The sequence below is a fragment of the Dunckerocampus dactyliophorus genome, chromosome 5, assembly GCF_027744805.1.
Source record: "Dunckerocampus dactyliophorus isolate RoL2022-P2 chromosome 5, RoL_Ddac_1.1, whole genome shotgun sequence".
Lineage (NCBI taxonomy): Eukaryota > Metazoa > Chordata > Actinopteri > Syngnathiformes > Syngnathidae > Dunckerocampus > Dunckerocampus dactyliophorus.
In genome coordinates this window covers 1,777,663-1,805,383 of record NC_072823.1, presented here as the reverse complement: position 1 = coordinate 1,805,383, position 27,721 = coordinate 1,777,663, and the positions used below count along the sequence as shown (strand labels likewise).

General features: G+C 42.3%; 2 protein-coding genes across 8 annotated transcripts in view; both read left to right on the top strand.

Annotated features, from left to right (window-relative positions):
• LOC129181960 (CD82 antigen-like) overlaps positions 1-4,178 on the top strand; it is a 38,355-nt gene extending 34,177 nt beyond the window's left edge. For all 3 annotated transcript variants that reach the window (XM_054777778.1, XM_054777776.1, XM_054777777.1), the window contains exon 9: positions 2,949-4,178. In XM_054777778.1, the coding sequence (XP_054633753.1) occupies positions 2,949-3,026 (78 nt within the window). In that variant the 3' untranslated portion in view covers positions 3,027-4,178. The remainder of the gene's footprint in view (positions 1-2,948) is intronic.
• Positions 4,179-8,885: 4,707 nt separating this feature from the next.
• LOC129181476 (tetraspanin-18-like) lies at positions 8,886-17,104 on the top strand. Of its 5 annotated transcripts, XM_054776728.1 has the most exons (8): positions 8,886-9,032; positions 11,181-11,279; positions 13,284-13,478; positions 14,708-14,782; positions 14,862-15,005; positions 15,504-15,686; positions 16,395-16,478; positions 16,639-17,104. In XM_054776728.1, exons 2-8 carry the CDS (start codon positions 11,220-11,222, stop codon positions 16,681-16,683), a joined length of 786 nt encoding a protein of 261 aa, XP_054632703.1. In that variant the 5' UTR covers positions 8,886-9,032; positions 11,181-11,219; the 3' UTR covers positions 16,684-17,104. The 5 variants fall into 5 exon arrangements, with proteins under 5 accessions (XP_054632703.1, XP_054632708.1, XP_054632706.1 ...); XM_054776733.1 differs by lacking the exon at positions 13,284-13,478; XM_054776731.1 differs by lacking the exon at positions 16,395-16,478.
• The last annotated feature ends 10,617 nt before the right edge of the window (positions 17,105-27,721 follow it).

Sequence of the window (27,721 nt, the reverse complement as noted above, 5' to 3'; positions counted from 1 at the left end):
AACGCATCCAAATTATGAAGATAAAGTGCACATCACGCAAGTCTTGTGCCATCGAAAATCTGCACACGAACCTTCAGGGCTCAAATTGGCCTCATCAGCCATCTAAGCACCCAACCCACCCCACAGATGAGTGACATATGAAGATGGTCTTCTTCCGGCAGGAAGTGTGAAAAAGATAACTTCTAAAAATATGGTCTAAAAAATGACGATGAACTCAATTATCGACGATAATTTGTAGCACAGTTATCGGCCAGAAAAATGTGTTCTCGTGACAGGCCTCATCACAGGCAATCTTGTGTCAAAGAATGTCCACCTGTTTGGATAATTTATGTGTGCTGCTTTAAAAGGTAAGCACTGATATTTAGTCAAATGGCAAGCTGGCTGGTTCCTGTGGTTACACTTTGTTTGTTTTTATTTGAAACTAAAGCATCACAGACCCATTTCAGGTCCATGTGCGATTAATCCTAGAAATTTGAATATTTTTCCTATTTGAGAGGGTTTATCAGATAAAGCCAGCAAGTTGACAGCTCACTCTGCTTAAAGCAGTCCTACCCAAATACTGTGGACCTCTGGAAACATGCTGTTTTCTATTATTTGAAGTGTAATTGCAAATCCACTACAGCAGGTGGCACTGCCGCTCTTTCTTTTCCCTTTTTGTTTTCTTTAATGATAATAAAGATACAATGTTATGCAGAGGTGTACTTATAACAATTTTAAAGACAAATGACTCACTCGCACCCCTGCATACCCTCCTGCCAATGTTCACTCGCAACACAATCCGGATTTAAGCCCTAAATATGCCTCACGCACTTACGAATACATTTAAAGTACTGTATAAAATGTATTCAGCTACATTACCATAATGATCGATAAACACATGGATTTATTCATCTGTGACAGTGTCAGAGAATGTTTTTGATATAGGTTTCACCTCTGCTTTGCAGCACACAGCCATGGTGCGTTCAGGGACCACCGACCAAAGTGCAAAATCTCATGACTTGGCGATAAAACGTTATCAGTGAAGCATAAAGGCATAAGTAGGGCTGTCTTCCACTAGTTATATTTTGTCCATACTCGACTAATGGATAGAGGTCATGGTGATCTTAACAAATGAACACATCTCATTTGCGACAGGCTAAAGGATGTATTACACAAGGCACACCTACATGTGGCGCTGTAAACAGAAATGCAGACGGAACCACGTGACACTGAAAACCATAGAAGGAGAAAGTTTTCCGCTTTCCAAGGCTCATTGAGACTTACGATGAGTCATTTTGGAGAATGAAACAACAAAGTATCAGGAGAATATCGACCGGGGGGGAGTCGTGTCCGCTGAAATATTCAGATATTATGCTGGCTTGTTGTCAAAGCTCACTTCCGGTCACCTGACGGCGATGGGTCGGTGACGTCATCGTTTTTCTAAAACGGCGGTTCGGCTGTGTACACAAAAACGACAAGCCGGCGTTTTCAGATTTGCCTACTCTGGAAGCAGTTTTTTTTTTTTTTTAAATAGCGTTCCAGGGCACCCAGAACACCATTTCCGCGTGGACGAGAGGCTGAAACCATAAAGTCTTTGCTGTTTTGACCTGAAAACATTTCCGTGCGGATAGCTACTCAGATTAACATCGTAGGTGTGCAACAACAGTACCTTCATTTATTTACGTGACACAGAGAGCAAGACGAACAAAGCCGAAACACAGTCCCTGTGGGCACGCATCAGAAAAGTGTACATAGAAGAGGAGCAACATGGTTTGAGACAACTTGCCAAAACTCTGTTAGCAGCCTCATTTCTTACATTAAAATTCACAGTTGGGATGTAAAATGACGTCATCTTTCATCTTTTCAACATACTTGCACACTTTGGATCATTTTTTAGGAGCCGTTGTAAGCCAGTAAGTCCGTCAATGTTGACCTCAGCTCCTTTTGGATTGCGCCCACTGAAGGGGGTGAATTTTATTCAAGCGTGATCAGTGTAGGTCTTCTAGTAAACACACGTCATTTACAATTCCTTATCAGCACATGTTAGGCTGCTTTTTAAAAATCAAAATAGGCTTTTTGTAACAAAAACAAAGACGTCTTTGTTCAAATGTATGCTCAGCAGCAGCCGTGGCCACCTCCCGTGTAGCTAGAATGGTACAATCTTGATCACGTGGCAGTTTCACATGATTTGACAGCCAAATTGATCGTCGAATCAGACTTGCTGTTTTGAATTGAATTGTCAAATAGTCGACTATTCTAAGACACGCCCCTGGTACATGTATGTTGTGGATTTGACATGTATTATCACGTATTTATCAATGATCAATAATTGGGCCTGATGTGTTGGGGGGAAATGAATTGATTCAAAAAATGTTTTGTTTATTGTATTGTATGTACTTTATTTATCCCACAGCGGGGAAATTTACTTGTTACAGCAGCAAGACAAGTAAAGAGAACAGTGTAAAGAAAGCATAGTGTCTACAACATGGTTCAGGTGGTGCAGGTGTTGTAGAGCCTGACAGCGGTCGGTATGAAGGACCTGCGGAACCTCTCCTTCTTACACCGTGGGTGTAACAGTCTGGTGCTGAAGGAGCTTTAGGTCAACTTTATTAATCTCCTACGAGGGGAAATAATACACCCGCATGTAAAAACACCCATTTAAATATATTCAAACAAGGGACAAAATTCTGGAAGCCTGGCAGAAAGTACTTGCTGTAGCGCTGTGTTTGCCTCATGGTAGGTCCGCCCCTGATAATAAGTGTGTGATAATCAGGGTGTGTTCACTGTTCATTGCTTTGTTTTTTTAGCTTGAGCAAATCTGTTTGGACCACGATCAATCCATGTTGTAAAAATAATTGGTCCCTGAGCAAAAAGAAACGTCATTGTTGCTGTCCTGTGCATCCTTCTTTACATGTAGTGTACTTGCTGCATTCAAATAACTACGCGGTTTATGGTTGTTTTTTCTGCAGCTTCTTGGAATGATCCTCTCCATGTGTCTGTGCAAGAGTGTGGTTCAGGAGGATTACAGCAAAGTACCTAAGTACTAATGACGTGTCACCCACTCACATATACACACACGCAGATGGACTCCTTCCCTCTGTGGCTCCCTTTCTTGCATTCTTACATACACACAGACACACATGGGCGGCTGTCTCCCATCTTGACAGCCGTGCAGTTTTCTCACGCTCTCAAACACACACATCAAGTTTGACACACTTGTTGGACATAATTCGCAAGTTACCATACCATTGTTGTCTTTTTGTAATTATTATTTTTATTATATTAGTATTTTTAAAGGGGACTATGATTTTTTGGGGTTTGCTTTTATGGTTTTATATTTGACAAGTGAGAATTTAGGAGTAAGATTCTTTGTGTTGTCTTCCGCTGACCTCAACGAAGCGCTGAACAGAGTAGAAGAGGGACGCCGGGGGCCTTTCCTCGCCTCAGGGGCGCCACGATGTGTGGGAGATGAGAAGATAGAGAGTGGGCGTGTGTGCCGCTGCCATTCCTGCTGCACAGGGTGGGGGGTGGGGGGACTCAGGCAGGGCTGCTGTGGTGGAGCTTTTTGGCTTCCATCACCAGTTCCTCGTACCCAGGGGCCCTTCTGTTTATTACGCCCACCTTCTCCTCCTGTCTTTTGATGCGTCTGACTGGTGTGCGGGACATGGAGATGCCCGTATTCATTTTTGTTGTGTATATATGACTTTGCGAAAGGATGACAGCATTGTCACATCATCTATCCAAGCGCTTGTTGTGAGAGTAATCCAACCAACATCATTTCAAGCTGCCGGCACAGACAAAAACGGCAACATATGCAATGTAACTGTCAAATGTGTGCCCAAAATTGAATTTCCTTGCTCTGCCTGGTTTATTTTTGGTAAATCCATGTTTGGTACAACGATGAGAGAAATCCCGTCGTCTCAGTTTTTCATGTAATTTCAAACAAGCCATGCTAAGCATGTTAAGTTATGTATGTTATTCTATGTGTCTCATTCCATTTCCCAACACATTTATTATGCAGGAACATGGACATGAAAAAGTGTACTTTGTTGTTTTGCCCTTAACTTAATGAGAGATGAAGGCTTTTTTTTATTGTCTTTGATATGTTTTTCATGATGGTAAAGAAAAAGTATGCCATTGTTTTTTTTTCATGTGTTTTTCTTCTTTCAGAAAACCAGTATTAAACATGAATCCAATTACGTTTGTCTGTTTTGTTTCATTTTTCCTTTGAAATATTCTGCTGACTTAAAGGGATAGTTGGCATTCTTTGACATGAAGTTATACGACGTCCCCATCAGCGGTGTAGTTCATCAACAGCGACTCTCCCCCCATGTGGTCTCCTAAGTCCAGTTCTGGTCGGATTTCGGTGATGAAGAATGTGATTCCAGGCAGTCGCTGGTGTTTCACGAGTAAGGAGTTTGGCTTCTCGAAGCAATATGTGATCAAAAGAAGAATACATTTGCATCACAAAAATGCCTCCTCGAAAAAAATCTGACCTCACAAATCGCTCTGCGTTATATTTGTCTCCCGCCGTATCCCTGCGTACTGTCGCCTGTCCATTCTTGTGCTTGTGACTAAGACGCTTACAACTTCAACCGCGACAGAGCACGGTGGCCATCTTGTTTGTGTGTGTTCCACAGTGGAAGAAGCGCAGGGATACAGCAGGAGACAAATATAAGAGATTGAGAATGTGATGTGCATATTAACCAAGCTACAGTGATATTGTTATTACTATTATTGTTATTAACATTGTTACGCAGATCTAACTATGTTACTGACGTCTTAACACTTTGCCACACCACACCGGCTAGCTACGAGCCAGCTAGCAACTACCTTCATCACACACTAGCCTGGAGCGCGTCAGTGCGCAATGCCTCAGACCACTACCAAAAGGTAACGCAGGAAGGTGTAACGCATAGACATGTACAGACGCCGCCATGTTGGATGTGTCAAGGATGGTCTGTAAATGAATCCGCTTACTTTCGTAAAGCGCCTTTCTACAAAGAAATTTAGGCGAATGCCTCTCGTTTGTACGTTCACACACGAACTGACATACTTGGGGAACAGGATCTTACTTTCATTACTTATGGACGTACGTACATTTACTTGTGTTCATTTACAGCGCAGCCGTGACACATTCAATATGGCGGCGACGTGGACGTATTGAAGCAGTGGGCTAGCACATCTATGACGTAGCGTATGGAATCACAGGTGTGCCAAAATTAAAAGGAAACACGTTTGGAATTACAAATACAATCAATAATTTAAGAAATATACGAATGTAGTCATGTTCTTTTCCCATTTTGTCATTGTTTTTCTGTGTTATCTTAGTTTTTTCCAATTTGCTTTCGCTTTTCCTGTTTTGTGTTTGTCTTTTCCATTTGCTTTTTGTCATTGCATTCGGTAATGACAAATGCAAAAGCTGTGGGCGGGTCATTCTTGGTCATTCTGCCAGGATGACTAGGCCATACATGATTACACGATTCCTGCTTGCAGTAGCTATGTAGTTATGGAAGCTTGGGAGACCGGAAATTTAAATAAGATAAGATAAGGCTTTTACCTCCTCAAGATTGCGCCACACAGCTTCATCCATATCTGCTTTCATCAGCGCAGATATTTCATATTGTATGATATTCAATATTTCACAGGCCAAGATTCTACACATTGGTGTACATCCTGAATCATTCCCTTGCGTTATTTCAGAGTTAGTAAATGGAACATGTTGAATACAGGAAGTGAACACATGTATTAGCAATTGATGTGCGGGGGAGAGGAGGTAGATTAAATAAGCTCTGCTTTTCGGACATGTGGAATTGTCCGTTGTAACATGAACTATTATTTTTGAAAAACTGTGATAGAGTAAAGCCACAAAATTTGATTTGATTTCATGACAGCATATCATTTTAAAGTACATTATCCAAATAAATTTTGGATACACTTTGGAGTAGTCATAACAATAAATAAACAGCCAAAATTGTCTAAATAGCTGGCAACACAAGCGAGTACCAATACAACTTGTGTCTTGCCTCCGGTTGTCATGGTCTGGTGCTGCATGAGTGCAGCTGCGGGGCGGTGGTGCTGCGGTTCATTCTCAGATTCCAGTAACAGTCCCTGCAGCTCTGGTGAATTCCATACCCAAGAGGATTAAGGCAGTGCTAGCTAACTGTGGTGCTCACACTAAATACTGACACTTTGGACACAATTTGCACTTGTTCACTGTGATCTCACATACTTGGAAACTCCCAGCAGCGGTGCATCCTCAGATGAGCCCGTGGGAAAAGCCTGAGCTGAATCCTACCCCGCAGCATGACGCAAGGTTTGTGTTGTGTTTGTGTTCGTTGTGTGCAAGCGCTATACAAGTGAAAGACCATTTACTATATTCTCTAATAGTGTCCATGAGTAAAGGTAGACATTGGTCAGGCTTACATACAGTACTGTACTGCATACAGTGCTAATTTATGTACCCCACTTTCAATTTGAATCCCCTTTTAAATTGTCATTTTGTCTTATTGCCAATGCCAATAGTTGTATGTACATGGCAAACAGCAATGGGGATAAAGGGTCAGAAAATACAGCATTATGCAAGGATGTTAAGGTTCTGCAGGATGATATCAGGGCATCATTGGAAGACAACGCTGCCTTGTGCACTGCTCTCAAAGAGTTGGGAGGAAACCGGAGTACCCGGAGAAAACCCACACACACACGGGGAGAACATGCAAACTCCACACAGAAATGCCCAAGGGAGAATCCAACCCAGGTCTTCCCCTTTCCAGACTGTGACTGTGTGGCCAACATTTGAGGAAGCAGGGAGAGATACAAAGCAGTTGGATCACCAACGGTAAAATCTTCATCAAACTAAAAGGAGGTCCAGGAGTTGCAAGAGTGCTTGTTGTCCAAGATATCAGCGATCTGGATGCACATTAAAGATCATATTACTATGACAATAAGCATAATGGAGGACACGCCCTACAAGACAAACAAATGAAGCTGAAGTGTGTTTGTACATGTATGTGTGTGTTTGTGTGTATACATGTGTATGTGTTAGCAATTGATATGATACGAAGAGGGGGTAGGATTAAATCAACTCTGCTTCTCCCTACTCCTTTTCGGACATGTGAAATTGAGACTTGTAACATGAAGCATTCAATGCATGCTGTATGCATGTTTGAAATACATTCAACCAAATCAAAACCAAACCGAAACCTATGTGACCTTTGAGTTTGGGCGTGTGGAGGGGGCAGGGTAAGGAAGGCAGAAGTGACGTAATGCTAAACCATTCTAATCTGTTTGTGCTCAACTGCTCTGTTTTGCTGCCCTGTTGTAAATAAAAGCTTGTCTGAAGCAAGGGGAAAGTTTCCTTCCTTCCTGAAGTGCTGTGCTCTATTTTCCCTCTCACACACATGACACCGAGAAACGTTATTCTCAAACTTTTGTTCTCATAAATTCCAACTTTATTAAAAAAAAATACAATTAATTCTCTTGAGGTTTTTTTCTCGTAAATTTATGGCAGATTTTTTTTTCAATGCGGTCCTGAACTTTGTCATAGATTTATAATATTGAAGGACGTACAGTAAATGACTATTCTCCTCAACGTACAACATTTCATGAAAATAAAAGACACTGTTTTCAATAGAGGGAAAGGCTTCTTGAGAGGTCATCTGTACTTCTGTGAAGAAAGTGTCGGACGTTTCGCTCCTCATCCGAAGAGTCGTGCTCCTGTACGACTGAGAGCCTACACAGACGCACTGTTTTCAATATTTGAAGTACCGGTTTGGGCATCATCACTGTTGGCACCGGTATTGGAGAACATGTACAGTAAACCAGGGGTGTCCAAACTTTTTCCAGCGAGGGCCACAGAGTGAAAAAGGAAAGGATGCAAGGGGCCACTTTGATATTTAGGAAAACAACACATTGAGATATGCTAAGAAGCTAAATGTAGCTCAAGAAAAAACTGCATTGCATCTTTGTCATATATCTGTAATGTAGGTGAAAGCTACTAGAAATGACATTTTTTCTATAACAATACGAGTTTATTCTTGTAAAATTGCCACTTCTGTTCTTCACTCGAATATGACTCATAGTTTGACTTTATTCCCCTAAAATTACAGATGTTTTCTCCATTTCTGCTGATTTTTTAATTTTTCCAACTGTTTCATTTCAGCTTTCCTCTTGTTAATTTTCTTATCACAATTATAACTTGTTAGCTTTTAGAAAAATAATGTATTTTTTCTTTATTTCAACATTGTTACTGACATAAGTACATTCTCAGATTTTTTCAAATTAGAAATTGATTTTTTTCCTCGCAATATTTTCACTTTACTCTGGTAAAATTTCTGCTGTTTATTTTTATTTTTTTTGGTATAATTTTCCAAATATTTCAGCTGCTTTTCTCCTGATATTTTGACTTTATTCCCATGTTATACATTTTCCCCCAACCTAAGTTTCCAAAATATTTCAACGACATTTTTCCTCATACTATTACCTAAAAAAATAATACTTCTTGAGAAATTATGACAACTCTTTTCTTAATTTTTTTTACTTTTGCTTGATTTTCTCATTTTTGCTGCTGCTGTTGTTTTTTTTTTCAGTTTCCTTGTTAAATTTCATTTTTAGACTGTGCAGCGGGCCGATAAAATCACAGCCATGGGCCGCAAATGGCCCCGGGGCCGTACTTTGGACACCCCTGATGTAAGCGATCCCCAATGCTTAACATGAACATATAATAATACCTCTGACAGCGTCAAAAATGACTTATTATTGGCACACATTGAATGAATGAATTGAATGAACAATATTGGTGACTTCCTTAAGATTATTATTTATTCGTTGACAAATTTGAACGTCACACGCACAAAAAAAACTAACAAAGCAGGCGTTGTGGTGACGTCACAAGCGCGTCCCGCCACGTTCGAACTCTGGACGTACACGCGTCTTGGTCGTGTTGGCTACGTTCGACCAACGAAATAACACGCCTGCTTTTACAGTCACCTGGATGAAGGTGCTATGTTTTCCACACACCTGGGACGTTTCTTTGTGCCCCGAAGGCGACCAAGGTGAGCATAAATGCCAACGTTACGCTACACGTCTTGGGGGACCTCCCGCCTTGAGCACCCGTAGCTAGCAAGTACGTTGTGGAGTTCGTCTGCTGCGCAAAATTACTTCTTGCTTAGCCTAAAAGCATTTTCTGTAGCTGTGCCAATAGTGTTGGACTTACTGAAAACATCAATTACACCTTTGCTGAGAAGGTTTTGGACAAGAAGTTTGTAAGTATGGCTGATTCAGGGAAGTAATAGCACTGTACGTCAGTCAACTGCAGTGATGGAAAATTCCCCTCTCTTTAGAGAGCCGGTTGTTTTGGCTCCGCTCACGAAAACGAGCCGGCTCTTTTGGCTCCCCAGATTGTTTTGTCCTTAAATTTATTATTACCACTCATGTAAAAAAAGTTTGCTCTCAGAGCACCACAGTGTGTTTAACCCTAGAGTCCCTCTATATAGTTACGACAACTGAGATTACGCCGCCATGTTGGGGCCAATTCAAGCGCTCGGTTTGCGCGAACAGTACGACAATGCATGTAAATTGCAATGTCTCTGCACAAAGGGACGCATGCAAAATGTCTGGAAAATATAGATCTATGAATAATTATAAAACAATGTGTAATATGGTATTTTTGCCATTATTGTTAAAACATTGAGATTTATAAGAGTCAAAATATGACCATGTTCACCTCATGATAGGAGAATGAAAATAAATGACAGAGATATAAAAGCCCCAATATTTAAACATTGAAAATGGTGAGAATATGTATATGTCTTCATTATTTAATTATTATTTATACCTCGAAACAAGTGCAGATTTTGCAAAATGAATGCAGTTTTATAAGTTTGCTGGAGATCACGGATGACTTTATTTGCAACCAGAGGTGATTTACACAAGGATCATTCTTAACTCTGAGCATCCATGACTGCTTTATTTTTTCGTTTTTATACTTCTATCAAAACAATGAAGTAGAACACAATATTTAGGTTAAACACACTCTCTTCAAAACGAGCCCAGCCTTAAACCTAGTAACATCGCTCCAGGTGGCTGTGTCAAGTTTTTCAAACATTGTGACATTAAACATGTTAACATATACAGAGCCTACCTCGCACAGCTTTGAAGACGAGTTCGGCTTCCAGCCCAAACGGTTGATTTTATTTTCCCAAATTGTCCGTCTGTTGACATCTGAAGGGAATCTGTACAGCTTGAAACCCTTCTCATGTCTATTTGTGCATCCAAATGCACAACAACCCGGTATTTTTGGGGGAATAAACAATAATACACCCAAGAATACTGTAAAGAAAAGGTGAACGCAAATGCGAATTTGGCCCCAAGATGGCTCCACGAGTCACGTGACCGTATTTTTTCAACTGTCATGTCGCAACTCTCTATATAGAGGGTCTCTATTTAACCCTGCCCCTCCCCTGCCCAGTGTGGACACACCCCGCCGCACATCTTGACCAATGGCATTCGCCTTTGACAGAAAAAAGATGAAGAAAAAAACATTTGCTTCAAACGACGCAAACTGGCTCCTGATGTTCATTTTAAAGAGACGGCGTTTGGCATCACCGCCCAAAGTCAGCGGGGATAGGCTCCAGTGCAGCTGTGGCCCTAATGAGGACCAGCACTGTAAAGGGAATGAAGCATAACATCGTTATGGACTGTTTATCCCCATTAAAAAATGTTTCTGTCTTTTTACGGAGACTGAAATGAAAGCTGCCCCGCTGCATGATACTACAAGTGCCCCCAGGGGAAAGTGCGCTTGTGTCAGACGGATGCCTTCTGGGCGCAGAGGGTCCCTGCTGCTCATTACATTGGTCCCCCGGGCGCTTATCTCTAAAATGTTCCCAAATAGTCAGCCCTTTAGTTCCCTCTGAACCAAGGGCCATCGTCTGTGCTCAAGACAGGCAGTGTTGAATCAGGGAATCGGACCACCTGACTGGGAAGCATGTCACATGACATCACCTGTCACAGTAGTGAGGTCAGCAGCTTCACATTGAAGTCCAAGTGTGCACGTTTAAGTGATTGCTCAGTAAAACAACAAGACCAGATGGACTAGCAGGTGTGTGTGTGTGTGCGTGTGTGTGTTGTTGCTGTTCTCATCGGAATGCCTTCGTGAGAACGCTTGGATTCATTAAGCTGCACGTGTGGTATTTGTTCCCCAGGCACAAGGAGAGGCTTCAGCACGATTGACAGCATCCATAATGGCCGACTGTGTAAACTGCATCCAACGTTTCCTGATGATCTGCAGCGCCATCATGGCTGTGAGTTCATTCCGGCCGTGCTTGATTCTGTTAATCCGGGGGTGTGCGGCCCAGGGGCCATTTGTGGCCCGCGACAAGTTGTAAAAATATCATATACCAAGAAAAGTAAAAAAAAACACAACAGCACAGCAAAAATGGAAACATCAGCAGTAATTTTACGAGAACAAAAGTGAAAATAGAGTAATTTACGAAAATAACGTAATATGATGAGGAAAAATATAAAAGCATAAAGCTGAAATATTAAGAAAAACACCCTATTTTTTAAAGTCATCATATTGTGACAAACAAAACAATGAATAGTGAAATTCTTGGAAAATTAGGTTGCAGAAAATTGGAACTATTATGGGAATAAAGTTGTAATTACGAGAAGAAAATTTACAAGAAAGTTGAAATTGTGGAATTTTCTCTGGTCTCTGTGATAGAGTGCTTTTGGAGACGAATTTATCCATCTATTTAGTGCAAAAGGGGAAATAATCCTAATCATGACGAAGACGAAATGACATCACATTATTACGTTATGTTGACCTTTTTTTCCACCTCTAAGAAGCAAAAAATCGGGGTGTGGTTTATACACGATGACAGGTCTGTGACCAGACTCGGACTGAAAAATATCAGACAACGCTTCTACAACGCTTCAGCGGAAGATCACTCGTACTACAAGCCGGGTCACACCGCCTGAACTTTGCTGTAGCGTTCCTGGAGCGGTAAAAAAAAAAATGAATCACCGCTCGTTCACCACCGTTTAACAGAAGTTGGACCCCGTTAAGGCAACGCCGTATCCGCTCGGCCACCGCTGATGGTCCCTCCTCCCGCTCCGAAAGTTTTGAGCTGCACAAAATATTACGAGCAGCCAATTTTCCGCCACGGCAAAGTTCATCACGGCTCTTGCTAGACGCAAGTTCGTGGACGCTTGGGTCCGCTAGGCTAGAATTTGGCTATAAATACCGGGAGACATTGACCACAAGCGCATTTGGAAAGCCGTCTGTGGGTCAGGCAGTTGCTTTGGCTTTAGCGCCCTCTGCTGTACAGTTGCTGAAAATGTTTGGGTGTGCTTGAATAAACGTTGGAGTTTATTCAAATTCACACTGAAGCAATGCAACATTATGTAATTCCATTGCAGATGAATTGATGGACTTCTTCTTTTTGAAATTGCTTCGTACCTTTACGCATGTTGATTTGAGATGAAAGAGTTGGCAAGCATTTATGAACTCAACTTTTTTTTTTTCCTCACCGTGAGCCTGAAAATGGGGGTGCGGTTAATACACGGGTGCAGTTTATACACCGTGATTTACGGTACTCAAAATAACCACACCTCGCAAATGGCTTGGCGTTACGTATGCCTGCCGCCGTATTCCTGCGCGCTGTCGCCTGAGCATTCATGAAGCATCGTCCACTGTGGAACACGTCCGAAAACAAGATGGTTGCGGAAGAGTGGCATTACCGCGAGTGTTCATCCCACACACGTGAATGCACAGACGACAGTGCAGGGATACGGCAGGAATAGCGCCAAGTGTTTTGTGAGGTCTGATTTTTTTTTTTGAGAAGGGCATTTTCATGACGCAAGTGTGTTACTCTTTTGAACACACATTATTTGGACAAGCCAAACTCTTGACTTAATTGTCCTCCGCAAGAGAAAGGTAGTCCTCCACACGGCTAACATGTTAGTAAGCTACATCGTCCCATGCCTTCAAACATTAGCTTCCTTCTTTGTCTTTGCCTGAGTGATGTAAGAAATAATTTGAGGCAGAAAAAAATCCTCGATTACTTTTTGTAATCGAGGTACTGTAATTATTCAAGGAGTTGTCGCACCTGATAGCTCCAAAGAAGACTGATAGTGTTTGTGTGTGTAAGTATGTTGTAAACCCTGATAGAATATGCTAATGCTATCATTACAGAGGTGGGCGGTTCCTACAGGGTGGAACGTCATTCTCTTCCTTCGTAGCCATGTGCTAAGTGCAATATTGTCCAAGTCATGTCTCATCTAACTCATCTTTCATTTGTCAGCTGATCGGTGCTTTCATGATAGCAGTGTCAGTGTGGATCTTGTTGGAAAATGATCCGATCGGACAAGTCTTGATGGGCAACTCCTTGGTGAGAGCTACCGTCAACTGCGCCATGATTTTGAGTGTCGTGGTCTTCCTTGTGGGCCTCCTGGGATGCTTTGCAGCCATCCGTCAAAAGCAGTTCTTGCTCAGCTTTGTGAGTCAATGATGATATTGTCACATGTTTAGGTTTTGACTTGTGTGGGAGCAGATGGGAGACACGAGGTGCACATGCTCTCCGATGAAGACAGCACACTCATCCCTTAGTAGCGGTCTTTTCTACCAAGTCACCAAAATGTTGCAGCTTTTCATGTAGGTTTGATTCTTTTCAAGAGACCTGCAGTATTAGAAATGTTTGTTTTGTGGATGACAACATTGAACATGCTGCCGTCTGCACGTGCACACAATACTTGGGCTGCACTGTCAAAACTGAACCACGATTGAGGTTGAAAGGTTGTTCTTCCACACACGTGCAAGTCTGAACTGCATGAGAAAAAATGCATATTTTAGCAAATGCATAAAATGCACATGCAAGCATACAAATGGCTCAATAAACTCAAATACCATATAAGGCGTTCATAAGAATCTCAAGATGTACAAAAACACCTGCTACGTTTGCGACCATTAGCCGCGCAAAGCTGGAACTGGACTCTGAACGCCTGACGTCACTTCCTGTCCTCCTCCTTTCAGTTTGGTCCAGCATCCCCCTGCGACGCTAGTGAGAACAAGCAGCATGTAATATGAGTGCAGGGCTGGGCGATATCAACATTTTTAAAATATCGATATTTGTTTTGAATGAAAGACAAACGTGTCGGCAGAGTGAATTTGCGCAATTCTCTTGTATCTTGACACGGAGGTCTGTGTCATCACTGCTGTGCGTGTCAGCGCTCCTTGGCGAGGCTGATGCCCTGCCCCCCTCCGCCAAACCCTCTTGGCGATGTATTTTCTCAATCGCGACCAGCGTCAAATCTAAGCGCCCGCTGAAAACAGCAGTGGAGATCCACGCAGCCTCGAGGCGCAATGTCACCGGGGTGGATCTCAAAACGGAAATGTGTCTTCATGAAATGAGCCTCATTCGGACCCGTCACTCACCTGTGTCAGAACGTGTGATGGAAGACGGATGTGTGATAAATAAACAAATAGTTCTAACTACAAGATCAAAGTTGGCGGCTGGAGGCGAGGCTAGATGTAATTATTACTGTCACATTGACATTGAGAGGTGCTAGCTAAGATAAAATATTAACATAATTTGTTGAAGGAATTTGTGATTTGCAGAGTAGACTGTGCACCTGGAGACTGTGGCGACTTGGCGGCTTACCTCTGTTGATGTTGAGAATTTGATTTTTACTGATGTTTTTTTTTGTTCCTGCTGCTGACTTTTTACAGTTCTTCATGGCCGTCGGCTTCATCTTCATACTGCAGCTGCTTTGTCTCATCGTGGTCTTTGCAAACCGTGCAAAAGTAAGATCTGGTATCCAAAGTTCTTTTTCTGTGATTGTGGTTGGCATAAACTTCTTTCATGTGCTCTTGCCTGTTTTAGCTCCAAAAGAAAGCCTTCCATGACCAACTGTATGAAGCATATGAAAACAAGACTCCAGGCCCTCAACCCGCTGTACAGTTAAAGGGAAATGAGGGAAACAGTGAAGTAACTCCTAAAGATCATTGGAAGAGCGTCATGGTTGAGGTAAGTCCTTACACTTCAGAGGCAAATGTTTGTACACCAGTCCCAGTGTTTGTGGCGGCTTGGTCCAAGTCCAAGTCTACCATGCAGGCTGACATCCACATACAAGGTCGGTTGGACCGCTTGAGTTGGACGTCAAATGTGAGACCCAAATGGGATAAGCCTAAAAATGGCTCAGTGAACTAATACCAATATGAAGCATTCGAAAGACTCGGACGTCAATGAAATGTCGTATTCTACACAGGCACAATAATCCCTTGGGAAAACACGTGCTACTCTTGTGGCCATTACCAAGCTGAAAGCGCCGTTTATGTCGACGTGTAATTGGAAAGAAAAGCATGGCATTATTGACCAGAATCGGTGGCCACCAGAACATTTGTTTTTGTCATTGTCGTCAAGACATATAAAGACTGAAGAATCGTAATAAAAATGTGCACAAACTAAAAAATGAACCCTGACACTGCAATAATAGGATCTCTTGTTCATTTCTGCTCATTTCAGTTTGAGTGCTGTGGAGTGGACGGCCTAGAAGATTTGAAGAATACAACTTTAGAAGAAACTGACAGTTCAGATCCATCAGTCAAAGAGCATATCTGCTGCACGGTGATGCAGGTCGAAAAAGAGAAAGAAGTTTGCAAGACATTCAACAAAGAACACAATGTCGCCAAAGATTTTCAGTTGGTGGTATGTTGTGATTTCATATTTAAAAGACTTTCCATGGAGGTAATAGATGACATCCAGTATGACCACATGACTGCTTTTCCATTATTTCTGGTGAATTCAGGATCAACTTGAAGTAGTGTCCCTGCAGGTACCTTTTTAAAAAAGTTGTAAATACAACTTTGCTTTTCCAGGCCTGAAAAAGGTCTTCCATTTTCTGGAATGTCTGGAATTTTGGAAAGTGAGGTACAGTATTAACCCTGTAGGCGCCAGAGTTTTTATCAGTTTTGACATTATGAATTCAAAGAGTTGTAGCTTGAAGATGGTGAGCGATAAAAGGCACACTGTAGATGGCACAAAGCATCAGTACGCCCCAAAGTTTGCGATGGGAGTAAACTGACTCATTGCGTGGGGGCAGCGTTTGTCTTGTGCATTTCGTATCTCAAAAACTAGAAGGCTGCTGAAGGTTGCATAGTGTCAAATCATATTTTTGATGGAGCCCCCCCCCTTTTTTTTTAAATGCCCAAGATGCTTCCTCCATCCAGTAAGTCCATCATCTCATCGTACAGCGGCAACTGCACTTATCCCGGTGGGTTCTGGAACCAGTTAACTGGGATAAATGAGAGATTACCGTAAATAAATTACAATTCTTAAAAAAACAAGACGTGATTGAGCCAGAGCTTAATCTTTGCAGCTACAACCTGTCTTAGTTGGCATTCACTGTTTCCACAGGGCTGTTATGAAAAAGTCCTTTCCGACTATGAGACATACCCCTTTCTTGCTGCAGCGCTGTTCATTGTGGTACTGACAGTTGAGGTATGGAGAGCTTTTGTTTGAACATGCTTTTTCTTACTATTTTGAATGGCATTGAACCTCAAATGTTGGCTTCAGGGTGAAAGCAGAATAGTATTTTGTATGGAAAGATCACCACCTCCTGGCACTGTGGTTGTTGAAATGTGAAATGTTTTATTTTCAGGTCTCTGCCATGTTCCTTGCGGTGATGCTCTACCGGGAAATCTAGCAGCAACTCCCATCTGAAGTTTTTCGAGGAAGAAAGAGGAAATGCAGGCAGAAAGACGATCAACATTTGTAATTTCATTGAATTTGTTGTCTATTTAATAATTGTTTGGGGAACACATGAAATTCTTAAAACTGTAGTAGTTCACAGTTGGACTTTTGAGTCACTGGGTAACCAAGTAAAACAATTGAGTTCAGTGGAAACTTATTTGTGGACAGTGTCTTGTAGATAATGTAATGTACTGTTATGTGCATAATGTACACCTGACATGAGGACCAAATAAAGCCTAATAAGGCACTGCACTGGCTTTTGGAATCAAGTCAAATTTGCTCACCTGTTGACAGTTTTTATATTTGCATTGGCTGTTACCCGTTCTGTCAGGTTCAAACAACCTAAGACATTCATAAAACAAAGACTGGAGAAAGGACAAGTATGGCCTTTTTACTCGTGAGGAGAATGAAAGAAATGTACTCAGCATACAACCTTCTGCTGCTCTGAAGACACTCTCCGTCTCCTGGCTTTTTATTTCCTTAGGGAGTTTCCTAGTTACATGGGGCACATTGCAACTAAAAGGTGGGGGGGCTACCGCTGCAATGTGCTATGGTAAAGACTACAGTACACAATAAAAGACAAAGCATGATAAGTTAAGCACGTCCTTGATGGAACAGGAGGTTCAGACAAAAGGTCTTTGTGTCTGAACTGCGGTCAGATGCTCGGTTTTTCTTCAACATCCTTGAGTCATCCTGTTCAATTTCACGCATATACAGTATAAGCCCGGACTGTCGGCCGCATGTTCAGCGCAGCTCTTAAAGCAGAGGGAGTAAGATTTACCAACGTACACTCCGTTACACATACAGTCAAGCCTCCTTTTTCTGCCTCCCAGAGCAGGGGAAATTTTGCATTTGGAGCCTGATACATATTTTGGACAGACATAATGTTAATAATGCCAACATCAAGCTTACCCTATTTAGATAAGTTCATCAGTTTACTGGGCGACTGAGCATGCCATGGCTTCAGTGGTGGATGCTATTTCCACAGCCCTACACTATATGAATCACTACAATGTGTTTCAGCCTTACCTATCGCTCATTCAGCATCATCTTTCTTGGAAAATATGTCCACCGCTTCCTCCAGGTTGATAACCTTTTTGTAGTGAATGTGGAGAAGTGCCAGCGAGGTCAGCCGCTGTTGCGTCACACTGGCCCTCATGTAGGTGTTCACACGCTTCAAGGTACTGGCACGTGGCTCACATTCACACCCTCTTACTGGGATGGTACAGGCCAACTGAAGGAGGACGCTGATGTTGGGGAAGTGAACGGGATTGTGTGACGGTCCACAACTTGATGTGCTGCCGCTTGAATGCATCACATCCAGTCAGGTGGATTATGGACTTCTTTTAACGGCAGTGTGTCCTGTAACAACACTTTTACAGAGGAATGACAGGTGAGCGTCCACTTTGGTCACGGGATAATGATGTCTCATTCCTAACAGTTCTCAGCACTTTCTACAGCAATTTGGATTCCATTTTACAAAACAAAAAGTGTTCCAATTGGTTGTGATGGTATCGTACATTGGTTGGCGAACCCTTTCTAATTCCCCTTCACATTATTATCTTCACATTTGATCATTTGTCTCACACGTGTGCTGATATTGTTTTTGAATGAATGAATGAATGAAATATTTTGTAATCCAATTTACAATACAGGAAAGTTAACACATTCAAACTTCTTTTGCATGATGTCCCTGAACACATCTCACGTGGCCAACATGGCTGCTGCTGCACAGCGTGCAATACTAAATTAGGCCGAGCAATTAGCATTAGCAAAGTAGCAACAAGTAGAAACAGCATATTGAAAACAACATGGTCACAATGACATAGAATATTACCTGGAACAACAGTTTTACAGAGGAATGACAGGTGATCATCTACATTGCACATAAATGATTCCAAGTTAGTTCAACAAAGAAACTGCATTAAAGTCTATAAAACTTCACTCAAAAGTGCAGACTGGCTCTTTCCAATTAGTGAACACTATCAAATGCACATGACATTGTATATGACAAAATATCCCGGACAGTTCAAAAACGTGACTCACCATGTCTCATTCTCAGCACTTCCTGCAGCAATGCGCACATGCCACTATTCACCAGCAACAGGCGCTGTTGCAACACTTCTGCCATCATTTGTCACTGCACAGCTACACTCCGTTACAATTGCACACCTTGTGTGTTGGAACCGCTAGAAAATATGTTCCTCCAGACCACTAGAGGTCGTAGTTTGTATTATATTAATGTTGAGCCAATCAGCAGCAAAGGGAAATTATGTTTCAGGAACTTCCTGCTTGGCATATGTAAACAGCGTGATTGACAGCATATGGTGTGTTTTCATCCAAACCATCCTTATATTTCTGGCCTTTTGAGTGGCAATATCAGTAAGTTGCATTTTTGCACATGAGTGTTAGAATGTGTGTTTCTTAATATTATGGTATTTGGAGCATTTCAATGCACTTGAAATACGAGTCTATTTGTGTTCTAATTTCTGGATTGAGTCACTAAATGCCCTTTGTGTTTTTGTAATTTCAGTTTCACACTTCATTGTATTAAATTCCAGTCCAGTACAACACGTGCCTGTTCCTTGGAGGAAGTAGTACAACGAAGAGTTTAGCTGGCTGTGAATCTCAATATAGGACACAGGTCACATTGGGTGAAACAGTACACCTTGATAGCAGCTTTTCTTTTTTTTTATCCAAGCGGACCTTTGGGTCACCCACGGGGGGGGGGGGTGTTTTAGAATATTTTTTAGAGGATCGTGTTCAGTCGGCACACAGAATGACACAGACACATCAAGGTATTTTAGCCTAAACAAGGGCGTATTTATTTAAGCATCAACACACAAGATATATGATTGCAGCGAAAAAGCCTCTTACCTACGCCAACAGAGTGGAGAGCCAACACCCGTGGAAGAGTTCGCGTCAATCGGCTGGGCGTTCGATCACAACCCGCAGCAGACTCCGTCTAGGTGTTTTCGCTCTCCCCTCTTTATGCCAGTCTGTTCGTGCGAGCGTGAGAACGGGGTGGCCGGCCCCGAAACTCAGGCATTCGCACACAGAGTTACTGTTTTTAACAAAACAGGCGCCAGGCAACCTAGTTTGGTTATATGAGTGTCCTGTCTTCCTCAGTACATAACAAGCACCTGGTAGGCAAGGTCAGCAGATAACAATAACAAGATACAGTGGGAAGTGAATATTCAGAACAACACAAACCCTTTCTCACATTCGTATCCTGGGAAATGAATGTTCAGAACAACACAAACCCATCACCCTTTCACAGGGGGCCTGCACAGTACACGATTATAACAGTTCAGCAACAGTATACCAGCTAAAAAGAAGATGGTGCAAATATACAATAACATGTATGTACATTATTCTAAAACAGTCCTATTATAACACATCCTTAGGTTCTAAATAAATGGTGACGCCATCTCTGAATGAGCTAAACAGGGAAAGGTTGGCACTTTAGTAGCTGATTTTAAGCTAAAAGCCTGGACATAACCTGGTGCTGACCGGGTTATGAGTTTAGCCTAAGTCACCATGGTGGTAGAGCTGTTCTAAAGGGAGCTACCTTCATGCAACAGGCAAGTCCGGCTTTCCACGCAACACAGCTCTCAAACTCACGAAACTCGCTCAGCAGAATACCACCTTGATACAACACACAATAACAAAGTGCTATCTATGGTGTATTAATTTGTTGCTTAATTCATTGGCACATATGTTTATGTTTGTTATGTTCTTATTCTTTCTTGTGTTTTCTTTCTTTCCTTTTCTTTTCTTGGGAGAATGAACAGAATAAGATTTTCATTGCATAGTATAACTGCTGGTTTACTATGTACATGACAATAAAACTCTCTTGAATCTTGAATCTTAATGGCACATTACATGTATTACATGTATTACAATAACGTATTTCATTCCAATTTGATTTACTTCAAAGACAACTTTAATTATATAAAAACTTATTCATTTATTTAATTCTGTCTCATTTGATCCTCCATAGTCTGAAGTTACAACACGGTATGAAAAAGTCACGGTATCAAAACCACTAAAATTTGTAGTCATACCTGTCATGTTCCGCAGGACAGGAACAAGCACTTCCTGTCCTGCGCCCTTATTTTGGCGAGCAGCACTTCCGGCTGTGAGGAAACTGCAGCCACTTGACCTCAGGTAGCTGCTACGCAGCTGTTTACCATTGACATTAGTGGGCTTTAAAAGCCCAGCATGGCCTCGCGTACGGCCCAGGCTCATTGTCTCTAGTCACCTTGCATGTGCTGTTATGTAAGAAAACACTTACCTGCACTACGAGTATTGTATCACAAAGCCTCTTCCTCTGTCGCTTTTTGTTAATCCTTGCACAATCGTGAGTACCTGCATCTGCATTCCTAAAGATTTTTATTTGCACGCCACCGCCTTGTCTCTGCATACTGCGGGTCAAGCTTCCGACAGCAACAAGTCCGTTGCCTACCCGTGACAATAGTTCCCGTTCCCGCGTTACAAGAGAAAGCGGAGGACCACACGGCTTCTATGTGGAAATACTTTGCCACGTCCTGTGTTTTTCCTCGCAGTCAGAACTGGGCTTCGATGGGTAGAAACCATGAGCGAGTGCTGTGTTGCCAAAAGTCGGGCAACATAACCAGCTGCCTGGTGAGCATCAAGCTGCAGCGATGCGGCCGAACTGTTGTCACCGTCGTCAGTCAACATATTACTCGTGTCAAGCATCAACAGATGTGCAGATGCAATCCAGAACGAGACAGGAGTGGAGGTAGCACTGAACAAGCAACAACCACTTAGCACTTGGCTCACTTCTTGAGCATCTTCATCACATGCACAAGAATGGCCAAGCGACAGTATGCAGGGAGACAAACGTAACGCCCAGCCATTAGTGAGGTCAGATTTTTTTTTTATGATGTAAATGTGTTACTCTTTTGAATGCATATTGCTTCAAGAAGCCAAACTCCATACTTGTGAAACCATACTTGTGCAGGAAAAAAAAGAAAGAAATTAGGATCACATCAAATCAATCAAAATATGGTACTTTCAAAACGATGTGTCAATCTTCAATACTTGGTTGGGAATCCCTTTGCCTTAATCACTGCCTCGATGCCACGTGGCATTGAAGCAATCAGCCTGTGGCATTGCCTGGGAGTTATGGAAGCCCAGATTTCCTTGATGCTTGCTGTCAGCTCTTCTTTGTTGTTGGGTCTGGTGCCCCTCATGTTCCTCTTGAGAATACCCCATAGATTCTCAATGGGGTTTAGGTCCGAGTTGGCTGGCCAGTCAAGCACTGTGATGGCATGGGCATCAAACCAGGTTTTGGTGCTTCTGGCGGTATGGGCAGGGGCCAGGTCCTGCTGGAAGATGAAATCTGCATCTCCATACAGATCCTCAGCAGAAGGAATCATGAAGTCCTCTAAAACATTCTGGTAGACTGTTGCGGTGACCTTGGATTTAAGAAAGCAGAGTTTACCAACACCTGCACCGGACATTGCACCCCAAATCATGACGGACTGTGGATATTTCACACTGGACCTCAGGCAGCTTGGGTTCTGTTCCTCACCCGTCTTCCTCCAAACCCTTGGACCTTGATTCCCAAATGAAAGGCACACTTTACTTTCATCGGAAAAGAGGACCTTGGACCACTGGCCAACAGTCCAGTCCTTCTTCTCCTTGGCCCAGTGGAGACGCTTCCTACGTTGGCTCAGGTTCAGAAGTGGCTTGACCCGAGGAACCAGACAGCTGTGACTCACGCCTCATTCCACTCTTTCTGGATCTCTGCCAGATTCTTGAATCTTCCCTGTTTGATAATCCGCTGAAGCCCAAGGTCATCTCTTTTGATGGTGCATCTTCTCCTGCCACATTTTGCCCTTCCTCTAGACTTTCATTGACATGCTTGGACACAGCACTCTGTGAACAACCAGCCTCCTTAGCTATGAACTTTTGTGGCTTACCCATCCTATGGAGGGTATCAATGATGGTCTTCTGGCCAGTTGTCATGTCTGCAGTCTTCCCCATATTGAACCCAACTGAGACAATTGAACCAAACTGAAGCAATTTAATGACACCTGGGGAAGCCTGTGTAGGTGATTTGAGTTTAGTAGATGATTAGTGTGTGACACTCACTTTAAAACATTCATGCCCTGCAAAATTTGGGCTGATTTCTTCACAGTATTCTAATTTTCTGAATTCCTGTTTTCGTGGGTTTAATGAGCTGGAAGCCCAAATTATGTAAAAATAAACAAATAAATACTTGAAATTAGTGACGGTGAGATGAAGCCTAATGAGGCATCGAACCACGTGAGCCAAATGGTTCGAGAAAGGGTTCATTTCTCGAAGCTTCATGTGCACACGAACCCCCCTGCTGGCCAGGTGTATAATCACAGGCAGCTGTATCTGAACCACATTGTGTAGGATTCATTGAATTGTTGTGTCCATGAATAACAAAAACTGTATGACCAAATCATGTCTCTACATAAATGACCACATGTATGTAGAATAAAATATTTTGGAATATATTGTGTTTGTGTACATTTTCCCCAAATGGTACTATCATACACATGGCGGGTTGTGTAATCATGTTTCTCGTCACTTTAGAAAGATGGCAGGCAGAGGACAGTGGAAGTGCTTGTGGAACCATGAAGGTATTGAATATGCTTGTGTAACTAGGACAATGATGTACGGGACAGGGTAGACTTTATTCATTTTTATTCAAAATAACACTTTCTCAACAGTTTTTGGTTTTTAAACGATTTTTGAAAAATAACTTCTCCAGCCTTTGAAAACACCTTTTCACCTTTCACAGGGGACAGAAGACGCTGGCGTGCACAAAAATGTAATTGCCAGTTCATATAAATGAATATTTAGTTTCCATGTAACCAGCCCGCGCTGGGGCTCGAATACTACAGACCTTCGCAATGGGAGCCGAGAGCGCTGACCACACGACTAAAAGCCCGCACTCTCGACAACGTGTCTATCGAAGGTCTTAAGGTAGAGGGAGTGAGGTTTACCAACGTACACTTTCACAGCCTCAGAGGCTAGCATGCGTTACACCCACACAGGGGAAATCCTCCTCTTCCTCACTGGCTCCATCCTCTCTCCAAACTCTCGTATCCAAACTCTAGAACCTCTATCCAAACGCTGAAATGACTGCAACTCCTCATCAAAAAGCCACATTTTGAATGGAGCCTGAGGGGTTTATATTGCTGTCAAACCTCGCGCCACAATGAACCACTGCCCGAAGCAGTCACGTGGTACAGTCGGGCAGCGAGGCTTCAGACGTCATCATTTCAGCTCCTCCCCTAAATGAACCAAGCCTCGAAACGCGCTTCGCGGAAACGCCCCCTCCATTACTCGACACAAGCTTCGAAGCCTCGGCACATCTCGTAACATCACTTCTTGAAATCATTTAAATTGTGGGCCCTGAATCTATAATCTATGAAAGTTTAACTTTTGGAATGGAATTATGGAAATTAAACAACTTTTCCATGACATTCTAATTTTTTGGAAAGGGTCTGTAGTTGCATTGCAACTGATCCCACTGAGGCACAAAAATGTAACAAGTAATTGGTATTGAAAAATATAGTAATGCACTATAAGATTAAACGAGATTTTTAAGAAAAGGAATTTTTGAACCATTTACACGTGCATATAAAATCTAAATTTAATCCCTGCCTACACCTTACAAACGAAGAAGAGTGCTATTAAATGTGTAAAGAAGAAAGCATTGACATGTCATGTAAATGTGTATACTTCATACATGAAACACACGTACACATACAATACATACTGAAAATTCATGGAGTTACGTAAACAGTAGAATTCCACCATACTTTTTTGTAGTTAAGTTGCTGACTGAATGTCTCATCAACTCCACGAATAAATAAGGCCAGTTGCGCTACGTCTGCGATGTCAGTGCTCTCGTCAATTGCAACGGAAAAAGCAATAAATGACTTGACTCTCTGTTTTAATTGGCTGTCTAAATCTGCTGATAGGTCTGAAATCCTCTCTGCTATAGTATTCCTCGTCAGGCTAATATTGGCAAAAGCTTGTCGCTTCTCGGGACATACAAGTTCAGCTACCTTCATCATGCATCGTTTAAGAAAGTCACCGTCGGAATATGGCTTTGATGCTAATGCTATTTTGCTAGCAATTAGGTAGCTGGCTTTTACCGCTGCTCCACTGACTTGTCGGCTCTGTATGAAAGTTGACTGCTGTTTCCTCAGACCTGCCTGCAATTCGTTGATCTTATCTTTTCTCAGTTGTCCTTGCAAGCCGTCATATTTTTCGCTGTGAAGAGTCTCGCAGTGGCGTCGAATATGATATTCCTTCAATACCGAAACACACCAAGCACAAAGGTTTCGCGCATTTCTATAAATAAATAGGACGTGGTCCATTTTTCATTGAAAATTCTACACTTTTCTCCGTTTGGATAATGACATTTTGGCTAATGAGGGGTAGAGACCAGGGTAGAAACAACTTGGTAACAAGCAGCAGATGGCGCATTGATACCGTCTGCTGTGTTGGGTCTGTCTCACTGACAGACTGAGACTGCTGTTGTCTTCTACTCTGATCAAAACAGTGTGCCCCCTAGCGGATAATCCATGAATTGCATCTTATTAAAAATATTAATTCCGTGTCTGTTATGCATTTTTTCACTTTTAAATTAACCTGCTGGCCTGATCGAACCTCCTTGGGGGCCGATTCCGGCCCGCGGGCCGTATGTTTGACACCCCTATTTTAGAATAAAGAATATTATAGTCACAATACAATATTATTTATGTTATATTATTTATATCAGGGGTGTCCAAACTTTTTCCAGCGAGGGCCACAGAGTGAAAAAGGAAAGGATGCAAGGGGCCACTTTGATATTTAGGAAAACAACACATTGAGATATGCTAAGAAGCTAAATGTAGCTCAAGAAAAAACTGCATTGCATCTTTGTCATATATCTGTAATGTAGGTGAAAGCTACTAGAAATGACATTTTTTCTATAACAATACGAGTTTATTCTTGTAAAATTGCCACTTCTGTTCTTCACTCGAATATGACTCATAGTTTGACTTTATTCCCCTAAAATTACAGATGTTTTCTCCATTTCTGCTGATTTTTTAATTTTTCCAACTGTTTCATTTCAGCTTTCCTCTTGTTAATTATAACTTTAGAGCTTTTACAAAATATTTCAACATTGTTACCGAAATGATATTTTTCCTCATTTTACAGGTTTATTGTCATATTTTTTCAAACCAGAAATCGATTTTTTCCACGTCATATTTTGAATATACTTTGGTAAAATTTCTGCTGTTGATTTTTTTTTGGTATAATTTTCTAAATATTTCAACTTCTTCTCTCGTGATATTTTGACTTTATTCCCATGTTATACATTTCCTCCCAACCAAAGTTTCCAAAAATTGCAACTTTATACTTTATTTATTGTTTTTTACTTAAAAAATAAAAAAAATAATACATCAACTTCATGCTCCTAAAATGAAAACAAAATCCTCACACTATGACTTTATTCTTGAGAAATGATGACTTTTTTCCTTGCTAGATCTCAATTGTTCTCTTAATATTTTGACTTTTGATTGACTTTCACGTTTTTGCTGCTGCTGTTTCTTTGTTGAATTATGTTTTTAGACTGTGAAGCGGGCCGATGAAATCACAGCCGCGGGCTGCAAATGGCCCCTGGGCTGTACTTTGGACACCCCTGATTTATGTTCTATTCACTGTCTCATATTTTTGTTCCATTCCATTCCATTTTCCTCCGCTTATCCGGGTCCGGGTCGCGGGGGCAGCAGTCTCAGTAGGGAAGCCCAGACTTCCCGGTCCCCGACCACCTCCTCCAGCTCCACCGGGAGGACACCGAGGCGTTCCCGGGCCAGCTGTGAGACATAATCCCTCCAGCGTGTCCTAGGTCTTCCCCGGGGCCTTCCCCCGGCTGGGCATGTCCGAAACACCTCACCAGGGAGGCGTCCGGGAGGCATCCGGACTAGATGCCTGAGCCACCTCAGCTGGCTCCTCTCCATGTGAAGGAGCAGCAGCTCTACTCTGAGCTCCTCCCGGATGAGTGAGCTCCTCACCCTGTCTCTTAGGGTGAGTCCCGCTACCCTACGAAGAAAACTCATTTCAGCCGCTTGTATCCGCGATCTCGTTCTTTCGGTCACGACCCAAAGCTCGTGACCATAGGTGAGGGTGGGAACATAGATCAAACGGTAAATTGAGAGCTTTGCCTTCCGGCTCAGCTCTCTCTTCACCACGACGGTCCGGAACAGCGACCGCATTACTGCAGACGCTGCGCCGGTCGAATGCCTTTTCCAGGTCCACAAAGCACATGTAGACCGGTGAGCTGGTCCAGTGTTCTGCAACCAGGACGAAAACCACATTGCACCTCCTGTAGCCGAGGTTCGATTAACGGTCGTACCCTTCTCTCCAGGACCTTGGAATATTTTTGTAATAAATTTATGACATATTTTTGTAATAAATGATATTGACAACATGCAATAGCTTGCTAATGAAGGATATTTACAGTGCGCCTCCCACATTCAGCTGTGCAGTATATCATCACGATGACGATGTCAAACTACTTTGGTTGTCTTTACACAAACATGAAATGCACGTCAAGTCCCTCCGAGAGTGCGTGCTTAGGTCACATGATGATATATAGTTTATACACAGCTGCTGGCACCTTATAAAACATGCGTCCTTGTCTGACCCCACATCTGCCCCCTCCCTCACACAGACACCCTCCTTCAGCCGGTCCGGTCCACGTGCAAGGAAATAAATCCAAGAGTAGAAGACATTTAGCAAGCAGATTGTACAGTAGAACATAAGAGTAGGCGTGCCACGACCATATATGGCAAATCAGCTGACACGCTGGTGTCCTTACATAACCTGTCCCGTGACGTCTGACTTTCCAAAAACAGCAATAAAACAAGTCAAAGCCTCAAAAAGCCAAAGGGTCAGCACTGCCACATGCAACATACTTTGGGGACATG